At 37.0% G+C, this 19977-nt stretch overlaps 1 protein-coding gene across 1 annotated transcript in view; it reads right to left on the bottom strand.

Moving 5' to 3' along the window:
• FBXO8 (F-box protein 8) overlaps nucleotides 1–19551 on the bottom strand; it is a 39108-nt gene extending 19557 nt beyond the window's left edge. Inside the window, exons 1-3 of the mRNA XM_024750536.1 lie at nucleotides 19276–19551; nucleotides 4388–4724; nucleotides 1463–1589 (exon numbers count right to left, since the gene is read on the bottom strand). Coding sequence (XP_024606304.1) covers nucleotides 1463–1589; nucleotides 4388–4716 — 456 coding nt within the window. The 5' untranslated portion in view covers nucleotides 4717–4724; nucleotides 19276–19551. The remainder of the gene's footprint in view (nucleotides 1–1462; nucleotides 1590–4387; nucleotides 4725–19275) is intronic.
• Between the last annotated feature and the right edge of the window lie 426 nt (nucleotides 19552–19977).

Raw genomic sequence — 19977 nt, 5'->3', positions numbered from 1 at the left:
ATAGCTGCCTTTCCTGATTCCTGTGTACCTGGAGTAAATCACTGTACTACTCTGCCCCAGTTCTTCTCCAGTAATCATCATTCAATTACCTCCAGATACTGATGCGAAATACTTCTTATTATAACGCTAGTCATATAACTGTTTCAATTAGCAACATCCATATTATATTGGTTTCAAATGTGTAATTTGAACTTTAACTTCTTATAAATCATTCTACTTTCATTAAAAGTATCAGTCTTCTATTCACTGAAAGTAAAAACTGGTGAAAGAGAACAAATATAACATATTTGTTGCGTATAACATATTTGCTTTATAACATATATACTTTGTTGTATTTGGGCTAAGACTTAACTGATGATGTATATGTATTAGTAAACCTTTGTAGCAGTGTTATATTTTTATTCATGTACAAGAAAAATTTAACAGAGAAGTCATATATAATAAGCAAAAGTCAATTTAATTTCAAAATGTCATTTGTATTATTATGTGCATATTTATAAGATCAGTAGTTCTTTAATATGAATTAATATTAATTAAAGAATATTAATATTAAGGTAACTAGGGAGTCCTTAATACCTCTACAACAAATGAAGAACGTTGGTTTTTGAAAATTAAATAAATTAACATAACTGCCAGATAAATTTTTCCATAGAAAATGATCCACCCATAAGTATTAGTTCTGAGTGTTACATAATTTCTATTAGATTTCTAAGAGTAAGTCTAGTAGATACTTAAACGTTTCTGAAACTCTGAATCTTTCCAGAATATATTAAAATAAGAACAGGGGTAAGGGGGAATCAGAGAAAGAATTGTCTTCACATTTTGATCACTCATATGTTATGTTAAGAAATAATTAAATAATTAATTAATTTCAAACAGTTCTTTTTGCTTCTCCCACTCTCCCTGCTCTCTATTCGTGTTTGCTTATTGTCTTAAGAAAAAAGAATTAAAGAATTAATGCAAAATTATTCAGTTTTATAACAGAATCTATAAGTTGTTTCTATGCCATCATGTATTAGATTGTTAAAGGCATTATTTAAAGACATTTTGATGTGTCACGAACTAGAAAAATGTCCTTTGTGATTATCTCTGATAAAAATAGCATTGTTAGTAAATGGAAATGATGAAACAAAGAAAATGCTGCAGATAAAAGTTTGATGAACATATTTTGTGCTCTCGACTTATAATGTAGTAGTATCTCAACCAAGTCCAGTGGCGGGCTGCATATATGTCATGGAAGCTGCCATACAAAGTGAGCAGTAGCAAGATTAGAACATGACATGGTAAGGTAAAAAGAAATGACTAAGTCACATAGCAATAACTTCAAATACCGGGCTTTGCAATGATTGAAAAGTCATGTTCAGTGACTTGTAAGTTACTTGCAAGTTTATTATGTTGGAAAGCTGCAGCAAGACAACAATAAAGTTCGCAACTGTTACAAATATTCAAATTCTTCACTTACCTCATCTGGGTTGGCATTAAAGGTGAGGCTGCCTTCATCCAGCTGCATGTACAATTTTCTAAAAGAAAATCCTAGAGGTGGGTTCTTATTGTATATGGAACAGTGACCCCAAGTGGATTTACACAACCTGTAAGTAAGATAAAAGCAGACGAGAAAACATGACTATATTGAATTTTTCTAAGTTAAATATGTATATATATGATAAAACAGTGATATGAAATAACATAAAATTGGATTTTACAGCTCTAAAGTATAAAATGTTTACTTTTATACTTGCTTTATTTGTTTACCAGAGTAAGATAGACAAATGTCTTCAATTTAGCAATTTTGACAGCACTTAATAAATGTGAGTTACAAAGATTAGTAATATTTGTGAGTCCTACTGAAGTTAAACATAAATAATGATGATGATGATGATAGCCAACATTTACCAAGTGCTTACTCAATGCCAGGCACTATTTAAAGCATTTTAATAGTATTAACTTGCTCAGTCTTTACAACAAGCCCATGATTTGGTGCTACAGATAAAGAAACAGACACCATAAAAAAGTTGCCCAGGGAAACACAGCTCGATCTGAATCCAAGGAGCTTACTCCTGAGTTTGCAAACAGGCTCCAGACGCGCAGGCTCAGCGGCCATGGCTCACGGGCCCAGCCGCTCCGAGGCATGTAGGATCTTCCCGGACTGGGGCACGAACCCGCGTCCCCTGCATCAGCAGGCGGACTCTCAACCACTGCGCCACCAGGGAAGCCCCTGAGTTTGCAATCTTAACCAAGAGTTTAAATAGAATTAAGCAAGTATGTGCTCTATTGCAAAATATAACCGAATTGGTGGAAGGAGGAAGGTTGCTGGGCAGAGGGAGAAATTGTAATGCTATAACTTCAATACTTAAATGAAAAGTTGCAACATTAAGTTTAGCAGTTTTTAAGATACTGCTTCAAAACGCTGGCTCTTTACTATCACAGCTATATATGATTGCTTACAAAATCTGTAATACTTAAAATGCTAATGGTTCATACCTCAAAACACATTGTTTCTACACATTGGTATACCTGTTTCCAACTCTGTTTGAGGCATTAGCTACTGGTTGTTATTTGAAAGCTAACGTTTCATCTTATTACAATGCCTGGAAATTCTGGATGTATTCATCCAGAAAGTGAACCATAGTTTCACTTTCTGATATTCATCATTGATTTTTGGCTCAAACTTCCTTCTTTTCTCACACACACAGCTTACAAGAAAACAAAAAAGTTACCGTCTCAGCCTGTAACATCAAAATTTCTGAGGATAGTGGGTAAAATATCTAATTTTGTATGGGAATATCTTCTTAATAGTTAATTTATATCCTTGCATTATTTTTACCAACCAAATGAAATCACTGATTTCGTAACAATGAGTTTAGTAACTTGTTAGAAAATTATCAATATTTTAGCAGTCTCTTTAATCTAGTCCCATAGCTTTTGATTTTATTACTAAGCTACATGAAAGCAACAGAACCTCTCAACATCCAAATTAAAAAAACAAAAAACTAAGCTAGCCTTTAATTTATCACTAAGAAAAAAAAAATCCAAGCATCAGATATATAGGCATAATTATGTGGTAAACACTAAAGGAAACATTTCTTTTAAAAATGAACAATCCAAATTTAAATCCCAAATGAAAACCACATTCTGATTGAGTTCATATAAGCATAGAAATAAACTCTTCTACAAAGTTCAAATATAGGATCATAAATTAAGTTTGATGGGAATACTAAAGTGTAGAAAAGAGGTTATAAATAAAAGTGAGCCAGTTTTAAAGTACTTTGTTTTTTAAGAAGATGTTGGGGGTAGGAGTTTATTAATTAATTAATTTATTTTTGTTGTGTTGGGTCTTCGTTTCTGTGCGAGGGCTTTCTCTAGTTGTGGTGAGTGGGGGTCACTCGTCATCGCGGTGTGCGGGCCTCTCACTATCGTGGCCTCTCTCGCTGCGGAGCACAGGCTCCAGATGCGCAGGCTCAGTAGTTGTGGCTCACGGGCCTAGTTGCTCCGCGGCATGTGGGATCCTCCCAGACCAGGGCTCGAACCTGTGTCCCCTGCATTAGCAGGCAGGTTCTCAACCACTGCGCCACCAGGGAAGCCCTAAAGTACTTTTCTTTCCTCTTACACTGAACAATTAAAACTTAATAACTATACTTTAAATATTACTAATAGAATTTCCTCTCACTTCCACAGTAACTTCATTATGACAAGACAAGGGAAGAATAACAAGATGATATTGATGATTTTTAGCTATTTGAAGGTTGAGAAATGAACTACATAATTAATACTATAATTCTGTAGCATCGGGAAGCCTGAGTTAAAAATGTCATTGTTGGTAATACATTTTTACTAAAGTTTGGCTATTTAGATAATTGATTCTCTCCATAGATTTTCATTGAAAAATGGTTTTAAAGTCTCAAAAAACTTGTTTTTAGACATGTTTTACTCCGTTCAGAAGTTTCATTTTAAAATAATGAGACTTAAGTAAACTTTGGTAAAGAATGCTAGAAAACCCAAGATTCAATGATTCTTTCATTTTCATGACTCATGTATACAATCTGTTAAGGAGTAACTTAGGTTCCATAGATTCTATTGCACCAAAAGTTCTTAGATTTATAGCTTAAATTTAACCTGGTAAAAGAGCTGCTGAAATTTCTACAGTCTACTTTCACTTCAGCAAGTAGATTCTCTCTTTGCCTTCCAATACTTGCCTAATTCATTGAACAAATAGTGGTTAGAAAATATAAAAAGTAGATGAAATATTCACCAGTTAAAGTTTATGCTAACAAGCAGCACCAACCCCCCCCAAAAAAACAAACAAACAAACAAACACAAAAAACCCACAACCTGTAGGCAAGATTCTACTTAGAGCTTATCTGGATCCAACATGGTGGGCTGAACTTACCCTTGCCAGAGAAGTTCATCATTGGCCAGGTCCTGCCAAACACAGGAAGCTAAGCAGAGGTCAGTTGCATTCAGGTAGGACAAGATGGTAAAGCTTAGCTCGGGAGGCAACATTTCCAAATTAATGAATCCTTCCTGTTCTTTCGATTTCCTTGTCTTCAAAAGATGATATATATCAATGCCCCCTTGGACTTGTTTGCGATGACTGGTGTTAGAAATGCTGCTGGCAGCCATCCTCCTGCCCTGCTCTCTGCTGAGGTAGCCTTGCTCACTGTAGCCTTCCTGCTGTAGCTGCTGGTTTCTGGCCACTCTCCACAGCCCCTGACCCATCTGCAAGCCTGGGAGAAAGCCAGAATGGAGTAAGAAGGCGACATTACAAAAGTAATCCACCTCTCCCTGCGGTACAACAAGTCTACATGAAGCATTCATTTATCAGAATGAACATTGCTCATTAAAGCGTATTAAATGGAGTAGGAAATTACAAATAGTTGGAACATAGTAAGTATGAAACTTGGATGGGGAACTATTTAGTTTGATTATCACCTTTATCTCAGTTTGCTAACCACTTTTAAAGTCCACAGGTGACATAATCATTTTTCACAAGGTAAGATTTAAAAGTTACTGATGTCTTAAAGACTCTTACAAATTATAATTATGTGGACTTATGGGCCAGTATTAAATACAACTCTGATCAGAGCACAGGACTTCACTTAAAAGGCCTGTACACCCTGCTTTTTATCACAATCCAGGCTAAGCTAAGCTAGGCCCTTTTAACCAAATTCCCAGATGCATAACAGCTGTGAAACAGGCTTTTCATTTAATTCTTGCCAGTCTGCTCTTAAGTTGTAGGCTGTAATAAAATGTAACATAGGCCCTGAAGTCTAATTCAGAAACCTTATAAATTAGACACGTAGGACTCCATGATAAAAAGCTCAGTAATGACTATTTGGTTCTGTTGCTGCTTTAAATACAAATCATAATTTAGACTAATTTTCCAGTTCTTCTCCAGGAGCCCTATGGACTCCTCAGAGGTACCTGGGAAAAGGCAGGAGAAGGGATGGGAGTGCTCTAGCCTCTTCTCTCTCCACTTGACCTCCAACCAAAGTAGCTCTACATTTATCTCTTACAAATATCAGACTTCCTCATATACAAATATTTAGAAGACTATTGGCCTAGACTTTCTATTTCACTTGGTTTTGCAAATAAGTAACTTTTCCTGGGCAAATAAATTCACTGAGAAAAATGAAATCAGGAAGAGCTTTTAACTAACACAAATAATTATTTTCATGATCTCTTTTACAAACAAAATATTCTTGTTTTAAAAGCCCAAGTTGATTACTGGGACGTGCGTGTTTTAAAAATTTGGAGGAAGAAATGGATTTTTGTTCAAAATCATTAAACTAAATTTCATAGCGTGACCTAACCTTAAAATATGGTTTTGTTTTAATTGGCTGCTTACAATAAGGAGTAATAATCAAACAATAAAAAAGCAACCCCTCCCCAAGCCCACTGGTGACCAGAAATTCTGAAAATTATTAGGAATAATTTGAATACTGAGTAGAATTTCAAAGAATGTCACCGAGTATTTTTTCAGTATTTAAAAGGGCATGTATATTTATTGAATTATTGTCTGTTAGTTGGATAATGGCCACTGTAACAGGCTACTTGTTGATTAAAACAGAAAAAACAGTCCAGGATAATTTTTCTCTCTTTGTCCTTACTGTGAACTGCTTGGAAATCCACAAGCTTAAGCTATAAAGAGATGCGGGAGGGAGGATACAGAGAGAAGGAACATATTAATAATTTTTAAATGTGGGGAAATTTGTTTTTGCAAAGAAACCACAAAAGGTAGTAACTTTTCCTCCCTATGACACATACTACCATAATGGTAGCAGTTCCTGAAGTAGTGGTTAAGCTATTAATAATTAAATTCTTATTTTCTATTAGAATGATTGAAATCCCAAACTGACAACACCAAATGCTGGCAAGGATGTGTGAATTCAAAATGGTACAGTCACTTTGGAAGACAGTTTGACAGTTTCTTACAAAAATAAACATACTTTTACCATATGGTCCAGCATTTATGCTCCTTGGCATCTACCCAAATAAGTTGGGAACTCATGTCCACACAAAAGCCTGCACACAAACCTGCAGCTTTAGTCATAATTACCAAAACTTATGAGCAATCAAGTTGTCCTTCAGCAGGTGAATGGATAATTTACTGTGGTACACCCAGACAATGGAATGTTTAGTGCTAGAAAGAAGTAAGCTATCAAGCCATGAAAAGATATGGAAGAAACTTAAGTGCATATTACTAAGTGAAAGCAGCCGATCTGAAAATGCTATGTCATATGTGATTCCAATTATAAGACATCCTAGAAAAGGCAAAACTACAGACAGTAAATTAACACAGAAAAAAATACAGAATATCAACAAAAATTTGTAAGGAGCTATAAGTTTCCTTAATGTTTAAATATGCTATGTCATGTTACAACGTAAGTACAACTTAATTTTGACACAAAAGACTCATAAACATTTAAAAATTTTTATCATAGCCACTTCTCTGTTTATCTTAGCAAGAAAATATCTAGAAATTGAATTGATTGCTAAGCTCACCCAGTGTATCTGTCATCATTTTAGATAATTATATTTATTCTTCTCTTTTGCATTTGCAGCACTAAAGGTAAATAATCAAACGTGGTGACTGATGTCTGAAGTCTCAAGATTTAAGGCATTTAGTATCAATTTTGTATGTACTTTCCCTACAACATCTTTCTAGTGACATATGGTTAGGCAGCTGTTATTACTCTCAGGGATGTTGCTAGGGGACACAGAATCAGGGTGATTTCCCTAGGCTCTGGACTTTAATGGGGATCACTTAAATAGAGCACTGGATAAAGTGATTCGGAGAGCATCCAGCAGGTAGAAAAGAGGTTAAGCCAACAGCCGGTTCTTAGGATTAAAAAAAGTTGATGGGGAGGGTGGAGGTTTGAGGCTCATCTACACGTGATTCAGACAAAGAAAACTGCATTTTCTATTCTTCTACTGCTAAATAAATATTCTTCTATTGCAAATTACCCTTGCAGGATGTCTTTTTCCCTTTAAAGCAGCTCTTGATATGGAGCACGAACACAGTATGATAAATCACTTGAGAAGGATTACTATCATATATTTATCCTTCGGAGAAAGGAAAGGGTGTCGACAGTGTTCCACCCCACTCCCAGTCTTCCTTAGGGTAATAGTGGTGTGGAATGTGGACAGAACTGTCAGAAAAGTGATAAAACTCTCAAAAAGACAGGAGATCCACTACAGAAGCTGCGAAGCAAGTCACGGAGGGAGCATGGTGCTGTGGACTCTGAAGTTGAACAGACTTGAGTTCAAATCCTGACTTCACTGATGAGCACTTACAGGACCTTGGGGAATCTACTCGACTAGTCTAAGCTTTGGTTTCCTCATATTTAAGGTGATAATTTGCATATAATATAGGGGTAATACATATAGCTCAGAGGGCTGTTGTATTAAACATTACATATAAAGTGCACTTACAGCTAATAATAAAATGTTAGCTCATTTGTTTTGACAAAACCATATTTTCAGAGTGAAAATGATGAGCATTTCAGTAAAACTTATTGAATGATACTTCAATTATCACATAAAAAAAAGAAATCCATGAGTGAGTCTACACTGATGATCACTAAATATTACATGAAGAAAGGAAAGCTCTTCCTTATAGTAAAATTCTGAATAATGAGTTAGAAAAATCATCATTTAACTACCATCATAGAAAAACTAATTCTTAAGGCAAGAATTATCAGTGGGTGCTGAATCTGGAATTTGATAAAGAATGGAAGATTTACAGAGTCTCAAATATATTACTCATTAATTACAAAAAGAAATTAAGAAATCAGACAATATTTAACCAAGTGTTCAAACTTAACATTTACCAATAAGAGACAAACGGACATATATGCCTCTCTGGACATGATACCCTGAGAAGGATAGGACATATATGCCTCTCTGGACGTGATACCCTGAGAAGGATATAACAATTATACAGTACTCTGGCCAAAAATGTATAACCTTTATCTAATCATGAGGAGTATCAGAGAAACCCAAGAGTCTATAAATAATCTTTTTTTCCTTCAAAATTGCCAATGCTGTGAAGATAAAGAAAGGAATCGTTCCAGATTAAAGGACACTGAAAAACATGACATCTAAATGCAGTGTGTGGACTGGATCTTAGCATGAAAAAAAAGTGCTAGAAAGGACATTATTGGGATAACTGAAAAACTAGACATATGGGCTGTAGATTGGATAAAAATACTTATATGAATGTCAACTTTTCTGAATTTGATAACTGTACAGCGGTTTTGTCGAGTATATTCTTGTTCTTTAGGAAAAAAACTGAATTATTAAGGCATAATGTATAAGACAGTCTCAGATGGTTCAGAAAAACAAACATCTGTCTCTATACAGAAAGAATGTTAACGCAATGTTGCAAAATGTTTAAAATTGGTGAATCTGGGTAAAAGGTACACACCAGTTATTTTTATTAATCGTACAACCTTTCTGTAAACAGAAATCTCCTGGTTGAGGAATCCAAGCATGTGAAATTTGAAAATAACTGAGTTTGATGTGCACTAAGTATAAGAATTACTGCCCTAAGAGCTTAGCGTCATACAGACTGAAAACCATCACGGAGATAAATGCTCAGCATCAGAGTTTAAGAGTAGTAGAGACCCCTGTCAAGGCAAACATCAAAATAGTAAGAATTATTCTTGCCAGTTGTGGTAGAAAATTTTCTTTTAAAGGCTGAAGAAGTATTTTTAAAGACAGTAGGGGAAAAAAATACCCCTTTAACTTTGCGTGTGCAGATTTAAGGCTTGGAATTCCTGGCTGCGTTCCCTCCTTTCATACATAATATTATGTGCACAACATTTTTAACATAATATTTAATAATATAAATATTAAACCATAATGTTGTTTTTGTACTATAAACCACAATTTATTTAGTACTTACTCTATGCCAAGCATTGTGGAAGTTTTAATACATTTTCTCATTTTTGTCCTCAAAACAACCTTCATAGGTAGATATTATTCTAATTTTATAGCTGAAGAAATAGTGACTCAGAGAGGTTAAGCAACTTTGCCCAAGATCTCAGAGCTGGCAAATGGAAAACTCAGGATTCCATCTCAGGTCTATCTGAGTCCAAAGGTTAGCCCTAACCACCAAACCTTATGCCCAGAACTGGCAAAGACGATCCACCACCTGCTTCTTCATCACTAGCTCTCATCTCTTCTCCCTCTGTCACTGCTTATTACCTCCATGCTGCTCCCAGCTGCAGCCTCTCTTTAGGCTACTGTTCTTGTGGAAAGCACATACACTTTGACGTGAAAAAAGATCTGGTTCAGACTCCCACACAGAATCTGTTTAGCTTATAGTCTGTGGTACTCATTTTCCTCACTAGATAAACAGTGAATAAGTCTTATCCCATGGAACTTAAAGGGGTTAAGAGAACCTAAGCCATAGGGAATTTATCATAACAGGTAGTTTTGTAGTCACCACTCAGTCCCCTTTAAATGATAACTCTTATTTATTTTGGTTCTCCCATTTCAGAGTACACCTGGTTATTCTGGACCTAATGATCTGAGTAGTTATAATCCTGGTTCCAAATTCCATTAATTGAGGATCTGTGAATTCGGAGATGCCATTTACCTTCGCTAGGAGAAAAAAATAACAACTAGTAAATATATAAAGTTAGAAGAAACTAACTTTGCTTAGGCTGACACCCTTAGCTTGGCAAATAAGGTCAAGTATTTAGTTATCAGTCAGTGATAACAGAGATACCTTTTGGCATTTAAGTACTACCATCATCTTTAATCACTATAGACATGTTTCTAGAAATGAAAACTTTAAGACTTCATGGGAAGATTCAACATATCAGGAGTCCTTATGGCGGTATCACAAAATAAATCGATTAATAAGAAAGTTCTACTCTAGATCTTTATGACATCTTCACATCCCAGGAACTTGAATTATAAAGAGCTTTATGGATAGAGTGTCAATTTCTTGGATCTTTGAAATCAATGTTACAACTGTTGAGATCTATATTTTTAAAGCATATTTCTTGATTATAAAATACGAATTAGGGGCTTCCCTGGTGACGCAGTGGTTAAGAATCTGCCTGCCAATGCAGGGGACACGGGTTCGATCCCTGGTCCGGGAAGATCCCACATGCCGCGGAGCAACGAAGCCTGTGCGCCACAACTACTGAGACTGCGCTCTAGAGCCCGCAAGCCGCAACTACTGAGCCTGCATGCCACAACTACTGAAGCCCACGCGCCTAGAGCCCATGCTCCGCAACAAGAGAAGCCACCACAATGAGAAGCCTGTGCACCACAACGAAGAGTAGCCCCCACTGGTCGCAACTAGAGAAAGCCCACGCACAGCAACAAAGACCCAATGCAGTCACAGATAAATAATAAATTAAAAAAAATAAAATAAAATACGAATTACTCAAACATATGTTCCTTAAGATGACAATAATTTTGGAACTCACCTATCATACTGTGCTTTATTATTGTTTACTAAAAGAAATAAAAATTAAAAAATATATACAGGTAGTCCTTGCCTTGTACGGTACCAAGCTAAATACTGGCTGACAGTTCCATGGGACTGTGCACAGCAAGGCCACAGTTCTAACACTCACGCATTTCAGTTTACATGGTACTGTGCAGAGTAAGAACTGCCTGTAAGTACTAAGATGGGGGACTAATTCAACACAATAGGCTACATGGAAAAATCCAATACCAAACACAGTGCCTTAGACCTACAAAGCACTCAGTAAATATTTGTTGACTGCAAGAATGGATGAATGGTAAACAATAAGAAAAACTGAATTAGATGAACCTCGACCTAAATATCACATCTTTCAAAAAGTCATCAGAATGGATCATAGACTTAAATGTAAAGCATAAAAGAATAAAACATTTAGAAAAATACAGAGAAGGAAATCTTAGGGATCTATGTCTAGGCAAAGAGAGTTCATCAAAAGTACAATCCATAAAAGTAAAAGTTGATAAAGTCGACCTCATCAATATTAAAACTTTTGCTCTTTGATAGCCCATGTGAAGACAAAAACACAAGCTACAGGCTGAGAGAAAATATTTCCAAACCACATATCTGACAAAGGACTAGTAGCGAGAATATATAAACAATTTTCAAACTCAAAAGCAAAAAATCAAACAATTCAATTAAAAAATGAACATAATATTTACAATAGCCAGGACATGGAAGCAACCTAAATGCCCATCAACAGATGAATGGATAAAGATGTGGCACATATATACAATGGAATATTACTCAGCCATAAAAAGAAACGAAATTGAGTTATTTGTAGTGAGGTGGATGGACCTAGAGTCTGTCATACAGAGTAACGTAAGTCAGAAAGAGAAAAACAAATACCCTATGCTAACACATAATACATGGAATCTAAAAAAAAACCTAGGGGCAGGGCAGGAATAAAGATGCAGACATAGAGAATGGACTTGAGGACACAGATAAGGGGAAGGGTAAGCTGGGACGAAGTGAGAGAGTAGCATTGACATATATACACTACCAAACGTAAGGTAGATAGCTAGTGGGAAGCACCTGCGTAGCACAGGGAGATCAGCTCTGTGCTTTGTGTCCACCTAGAGGGGTGGGATAGGGAGGGAGGGAGGGAGACGCAAGAGGGAAGAGATATGCGGATATATGTATATGTATAACTGATTCACTTTGCTATACAGCAGAAACTAACATACCATTGTAAAGCAATTATACTCCAATAAAGATGTTAAAAAAGAAAAATTGAACATAAGACATGAACAGATATTTCGCCAAAGAGGACATACAAATGGTACACAATCACATGATAGACGTTCAGCATCATTACCCAGGAGGGAGGTGGGTGTAGTTATAAAAGGGCAGCACCAGGGATCCCGGTGGTGTTTGAACTGTTCAGTGTCTTGACTGTGGTGCTGGATATGTGAATCTGTGCAGAATCTCATACACACAGATACACATTTGAGCAAAAATAAACTGGGGAATTCTGAATAAGATAGGTGCGATGTATTAATGTCAATATCCTGGTTGTGATAGTATATAATGGTTATGCAATATGTCACTGCCTAGGGAAACTAGGCAAAGTGTACAAGAGATCTCTTGGTATATTTCTTGCAACTGCATGTGTATCTACAATTAACTGGAAAAAAAAAAGGACAGAGTATTGTACACTTAAAATGGGTGAATTTTACGGTAAATGATACCATAATATAGTTTTTCAAAGAACTAGAGACTCTAATAAACACTCTAAAGAAGGTGACCAAGGACACAGCAAGCCTAGTGTCTGTGACAAATAGTAACTATTTTAGATTTAAGGATACCCAACTAATTATTAAAAATCTATGACCTATGAATCACCTCTGACTTCGTGGAATGTACTGTATAGATTAAAAGAAGACAGAATCAAGGAATACGAATACTTAAGGATACAGATCTATAATAATGTTTTGACTATTTACCTAGGAAGTATCAATAATGGAGTAACAGTATAAATGCAAAAGGACTGATGTGTGCCTGTTACTTGGTCTAATAAAAAAAAACCCAGCATAAATGCAAAATACATTAAAGAAAATTGGTTTAACTACTCATTAAAAATCAAAGTACATAAACTAATGTGATTTAATTTGGATTGCTTCAATTCCAATTTTATAATATTTCTGATTTGTGGGAATAATGATCCAATTTGGTAAAAATATTTTAAAAATCAGTAAGTTGTTTAATCTCCTTACTACTTAGATATCCTTGTTTCTATGAAAATAACAGCGACAATAATAATAGTACTTTTTTTACACATTGACCGGATAATTTAGAAGTCTGTATTTTTTAATCTAAGTATTTAGGCCTTTTGGTTTTTAAAATTAATATCTAGCTTTATTATGCTGAGACTAGAGAATGTGGGCTCTATGATGTGTGCTTGAGAGAAATGTGTAGGTTTTCTTGACACTGCTACTTTGGAGAGTGAATTTAAAGTTGGAGTTCCAGTTATGCCATATGCTGTATGACCTTAGATATTTCAAACAAGGTTTCTGATCTTCGGTTACCTACAAAATAGGGGAAATCACTCCTATCTATTTTACAGGACTGCTATAAGCCTTAACTGAGATAACATATATAAAAGCATCTTTTAATTGGCAAAGCAGTATGTACGCCCTGACTCATTTCCTTTTTTCTAATGCAAAAATCTGAGAAACAGCTATATTTTTCTGACATATTTTGGATGCACTTTTCTCATTTTTTAAAAAAGAAATACAGTGGTAGTCTAAACAAATCTGTTGTAACATAGCACAAAGGCACTTCCACTTAGGACGCAGCATAGATTAGATTAATTACCAAGAACTCTATCAAGTTAATTATTAACGTTTATGAGAACAATACTTTTCTGTTATTGTAATGTCTTGTTCTCTTTTCAAAAGAGTAGAGTATTTCCACAAAAGAATGATAGAGATTACTTTATTAATACCTGTTGGTATATCTAATATAAAATTATCTTTAAAATATATTAAACAGCTTTAATCAAAACATCCCTATGTAACAAGTTAAACATCAAATAAAGTACTATTCTAAAAGAACACACTGTACCACTGCTTTTAGCAATTTTATGGCACTAAGCATTCAAATAGCACATGCTGTGGAAACAAATATATGTAATAAAGAATGGATTATGCACCATTTAGATGGATGGATGACACGCAGTAGAAGATGGGAAGAACACAAAGCAGCCTGGAGGTCTCAGGAAAGCATTCTGCTTTAAACACTTTTGTCTGAAGCAAACGAGATTCCATAAAGTCTCTTCCTGAGCAAGCAGTGTTAAATCACGGGTTTAACATGAATGAGCTACTTTATGAGTGACATGAATGAGCTACTTTAAACACTCATTATAAATGGTTAGTTTTTTTCAATATTTCTTAAGTGTCTAAATAGTGGGGTTTACAAATAAGAAATTTCCTATCTCAGATAAAGATCTAAAATGTGTACCAAAAGAATTATCTCTAACATGTAAATTCTATTGCCTTAAAGATGAGGAAATTCACTCATTTATATCTTCTTAGAGATTTTCAATTTTTTTCCAATGAGAAAGTAACAACTAGATTTTTGGTTACTTTAGGTTTTAAAAATCTTTTTAAGTGTTATCATGTGATATTACTCAAAGGCATAAGAACATGGGAGATTCTATGAGAAAATATTTTATACATATATAACCAAATTGGCAGCCCAACATTTACTTCTCTACTTCCAAAAGAGCAGACCACCAAAGTAGTTTAGAACAGACTGAGTAGAGGGGAAAAAAAGAAAAGAAAAAAACCTGATAACCAATCACACTTCTAACACTGAAAGGCAACAACTGTAGAGAAATGAAGGAAGGGTAAGTCCACAAGGAGGCCTTTTTCAGGAGAAAAGGGAAATAGCTAAGTACTAAGAGGTCACAGGGTACATTAAAAACATAAAAAAACAAAACAAAACAAAAAAAACCAGTCATTAAATTTAAAGATCTGGTCCTGCAAGAGCAGTTTTTGCTACTAAAAAGCATACCATTGTAGGTTTTTATTTTAATTCGAAAAAGATTTACAATATTACTTTGTTTTCTGAAGGTTTTTTCCTGTTCTTTGATTCTGTAATGAGTGTTACCAAATGGTATCTAAACAAATGTAAACATTAAGATGTCATTTAAAATGTAACCAAAAAGCAGAGAATTGGGGGCTTATTTAATTTCACTTATTTCTTCAGCTTCTTTTGCAAGAGATGTTCCACTGTCTGTTTTAACTTTCAAATAAAATAAATCTATTGAATTTCTCACTGGCATTATTTTTAATTACACTGATTCTTTAACTGCACTCTTTACTCAACCCAACTGCAATCAGCAGTGGTCATGGCAGCACATCCCAACCTACCTCCTCATGGCACACCACACTCCATGCCCACTGACTGCAAAGCCATTCCTATGAGAGTTGGGGAATTAAAAAACAAAACGATGTGTTTATTAATGCCACTGAACTGTACACTTAAAAATGGTTAAGATGGGGCTTCCCTGGTGGCGCAGTGGTTGAGAGTCCGCCTGCCGATGCAGGGGACACGGGTTCGTGCCCTAGTCCGGGAAGATCCCACATGCCGCGGAGCGGCTGGGCCCCTTCGCAAAGGGAGAGGCCAGAACAGTGAGAGGCCCACGTACTGCAAAAAATTTAAAAAAAAAGCTAAGATGGTAAATTTTATGTTATGTATATTTCACCATAATAAAAAAAATGGGAAAACAAAACAAAAACTGTAATTCTCACTGAATTGCTTTTACACAAATAAGACAAGGTATTAACATAAAATAAATATTGACAGGAGCCAATAGGAAAGTCAGAAGTGAGATGAGAAAACATCTAACAATGAAAACAGACTGACACAAAACATGAGCTTGATTCAGGCTCCTTCAACTAGTTGTGAGTAGAGGGCACAATACTCAAAGCCTCACTTTCCTCACCGGTAAAAAGCGGGTTTTGAGGGCTTCCCTGGTGGCGCAGTGGTTGAGAGTCCGCCTGACGTTGCAGGGGACACGGGTTCGTGCCCCGGTCCGGGAAGATCCCACGTGCTGTGGAGCGGCTGGGCCCGTGAGCCATGGCCGCTGAGCCTGCGCGTCCGGAGCCTGTGCTCCACAGCGGGAGAGGCCACAGCAGTGAGAGGCCCGCGTACCGCAAAAAAAAAAAAAAAAAAGCGGGTTTTGAACTTGATGATCCCTAAGTTCTCTTTTTGCTATAAAATTCTATGATCCTATAAAAATGAGAAAATCCTAAAAAATTAAAATAAAAGGAAGAGGTGATGGAGATGGACGTATGTGTGCCTGTGTATGTGTATTTAGCACCTGTCCTTTCCATCTCTTTCCCCCCATGTCCATGACTTCTACAAATCACTGCTCAGGATGAGCAGATAGGGGCTCTCCAAGCATGGCTCACTTGCTAAAATCTTGTTCCTTCTTTCAAATAGCTTATGAAATCCCCTGCAATCTGCTCTTGCAGAATACACAAACTGCTGATCACAGAGCTAAATTCCCAAACAGCCTAAACTTGAAAGCAAATATCTTTTCTCATCTCTATCTACATCACAAAAGCACTTGCCCTAAATAGAATATAAACTCATTCAAGTTTCACTGGAGAATCTATGTCAATAAATGTCAGTAAAACAAAACCACGAGAAAAAAATAAAGAAATGGAGAACATAAATTTCTAGAAGTGGATGTATTTCATTAAAGTTGTTTTAAAATAGTAAGTAAAATAATTCAATGGAAATGCAACGTGAGTTAATGTATAATTCATAGACTTCATGTTAATGATTTTGACACATTATCATAGGTCAGCCAATGGATTAGCCTCAGTTTCCAAATCTGAATCAAAATGTAGGAAAAAAAGAGAGTTGTATCAATACATAGCAGTTGGTTAAGTAATGAATGATAAAATCATAAATTTGAATGACTAATTTCAATGCTTTGTGATCAAAGAAAAGGTAATTTCTTGGTAATTCATGTTTTTGTATCGTGAAATAAGGAAAATAACTATCTTTTAATTTATGCAATTCTAAGCACAATAAACACACAAAACATTCCCTATTAAACTGATAATAAGTGTAATAAATCACAAGACATGGTTCAGCTTATCTAGTTATTACCATAAGATATTTTGTGAATGAAGTATTTCAACTGTGTTATTTTAGCAAGCACCTGTTTAAAATCTGGCAGACATCTAAGGGGCCAAAACTAAATTTAGCAGACATCTAAGGACCCAAAACTACACTAATTAATTGGTTGTAACCTACTATAAATCAACTATGTTAACCTGATAGGGAGTACCTATTTAAAAGCCAAATCTACAATTTGAGGATTGACACAGTCGGGCTGGCGTTAAGCACCTGAGGTATAAAAGATGACAACATCTTTCAAACCTGGAAGAAGCATAGGCAATTTTACAGTGGGTCAAGGCCAAAACAGTGTCACAATAAACCCGGAAGCCCGTACCTTTCATTTCCAATAAGCTCATTTGGTTCACTGACAAAAGCTGTGCTGGTGATATGCGCCCAGGTAATGCTGAAAGAAGGTGGTACCTGACATCTAATAATGCTTAAAAACAAACACACAAACACATTTCTGTTCTCAGACAGACCTCTCCCACCCGTTTGCTCTCATACCAACATAGAGACTGCCACATTCTTTCTACACTAGAAAGGCTTACCTCTAGCCTTTCCTAACTTCTTTCCACCTTTAAAGCTATCTTTGCTCATGTTTATTTTGAAACCATTTCAACCATATAAAATGGCAATGGGTAAGGAATACACAGTCTCCAGTTGTGATATGCTCTGTTCACGTACACCTTAAAAACACAAACTTTCCTCTCACACATGTCATTCCTCAAGCAAAGCCTTCCAAGAAAAATAATAAGCCTCTCTTCAGGCATTTAGCAGAAAAAAAAAAGACAACCCCCCCAGGAAAAAAAAAACAACTTTCCAAGAAATAAAATCCATGTATAAGTTTGTCTATTTCATTACAATCAGGCCTATTTTTGCTCAGTTATTTCTATCTATTAACTCCTAAATGTTATTAGCCAGGGTGTCTGTGTTAGGTCGCCTCTAAATGGCTCCCATAGGCCCTTGCGTCTTGGGACTCACGCCCTTGTGTAATCCTCTCCACAGTGACTGAGTTGGATTTATTGACTCCTATCAACAGAATATGGCAGTAGTGATGGGATGCCACTTCTGAGATTAGCTTACAGAAGACTAGAGAGAGTCTTGGGTGCTCTCTCTTGGATTGCTCACTTGAGTGAAAGTCAGCTGCCATACTGTATACAGTATCTCAGACAAACTGTCAAGTTAACTGGATAAAAATGGCGAGTTTCCTACTCAACCCGAAAAGAGAATAAAATTTATTCTTAATTCTGATATCTACTCAAGTTTGTGAACCATTTTCGTAGGGGGTAAAAATTCTCCCTACCCCAGAAATATGGTCACCAGCTGCAACATTAAAAAAATATATGTAAAGCTGAAATGGAAAACATAAATTAGCTTCACTTTGCAATAATAAAGGTCATAATCTATTGATATGGAAATACCTGGGATCCTTGAAAATAAAGACTCCACTTGTTAAAAGAAGTAGATTCAATTATTAAATTACTAAATACATACAGAACCTAAAAATAAAACAAAACCCTTAAACGACTGAGGATTAGGATCCATTTGTGATTTCACCCAATTTTAATAATAAAGTGAGCACCCACCATATAAGAAACTAGAACCTAGTCACAGAGAAACAAGCAAGAGACAAGTTAAGAATCTGCCGAGTTTATAACCAAAGTTTAACGGCTGAAGCAACTGGCAATCCATCGTGACCTTAACTGGATATGTTTGCATTCACGTTACTGTAAAAAGTATGTTAAGAGCCAAAAACTCTGCCTATGCACCAAAAACACATTCTACTTGGAAAGCAACACCTGGGCTAGAAGAGCGTAACCTCTGCTGTTTCCCGGCTTTATTTCAGAGTGAAGCCGGGTCCTACCTGGGGTCCCAAGCTGACCTAGGGGTCCCCAGTGACCCAGGAACACAAGGAGCACACCTACTCCCGCCTCCTGACACGGATTCCTCGTTTTAATTAGCCAACACCGCTGTCACTCAAGGTGCTTCGCACAGCCATTGGCTCCAAAGTCTCGCTGGTTGGCAAGTTTCTGCCAACTGGCGCACCGATGGTCATCATTTCCGAGAAGAAAAGTAGGGGTGTACAGGGAAGAGAGGCAAGAACTCTGAAATATCTAGGAGGACACCCTTACCTGAGCGACCTGCGATTCCCCACCGCCGCCGCGACGAATCGGCCTCTGGGCGGGGGCTTTCAGCCAAAAAGAAAATGGTTCAGCCGGGAAGGGGTGCCCAGGCCATGGAGAAGCCGGTTCAAACTTTATTTGTTCACGCTGGTGGAGGTGAGGTCGGGGAGAATCCCAGAAACAGCACCTGATCCCTCCGAACTCAGCGTGCCCCAGGCTGCAGCAGCCTGAGCGGCCGACTCTCCGAGTTTTGACGTTTCCTATTGTTGCCGGAAGTGACGTCCGTATTCGGGGGCGCTTCAAGAAGAAGTATTTTTATCCCCTCGATCTACGATTCGCCACAGAGTCCCGGTCTCTCACTTCGCAGTCCGAGCCCCTGTGAGCCTCAGAACCGGGCAGACTTCGAATCTGCACCTTGGGATCGGACTGGACGTAGAAAAGACTCTCGGCAGGGTCAGTCTTTCCAGGGCTCTGTACGAACGTGCTGTGGAATCTGCAGCGGGGAATCCAGGAGCGCAGGGGCGCCGGCAGCTTGGAAGGTCCTGCCGCGGTGCGTGGCGGGCTTCCACCCGCTGCTCAGAATACAAACGGTCGGCTGGAGAAGCGCGTCCCGGCATCGGCGTCGGGCCGCAGGGAGTCGTTGCTGGAGGCTGGGCTCCTGGGGCTCTGGGATTGCACATGCTACCACCTCCTCTGCCCGTTGTGCGGGGC

The sequence above is a fragment of the Neophocaena asiaeorientalis genome, unplaced genomic scaffold (genome assembly GCF_003031525.2).
Source record: "Neophocaena asiaeorientalis asiaeorientalis breed wild unplaced genomic scaffold, Neophocaena_asiaeorientalis_V1.1 scaffold180, whole genome shotgun sequence".
Taxonomy (NCBI): domain Eukaryota; kingdom Metazoa; phylum Chordata; class Mammalia; order Artiodactyla; family Phocoenidae; genus Neophocaena; species Neophocaena asiaeorientalis.
This window is presented reverse-complemented; position numbering and strand designations above follow the sequence as displayed.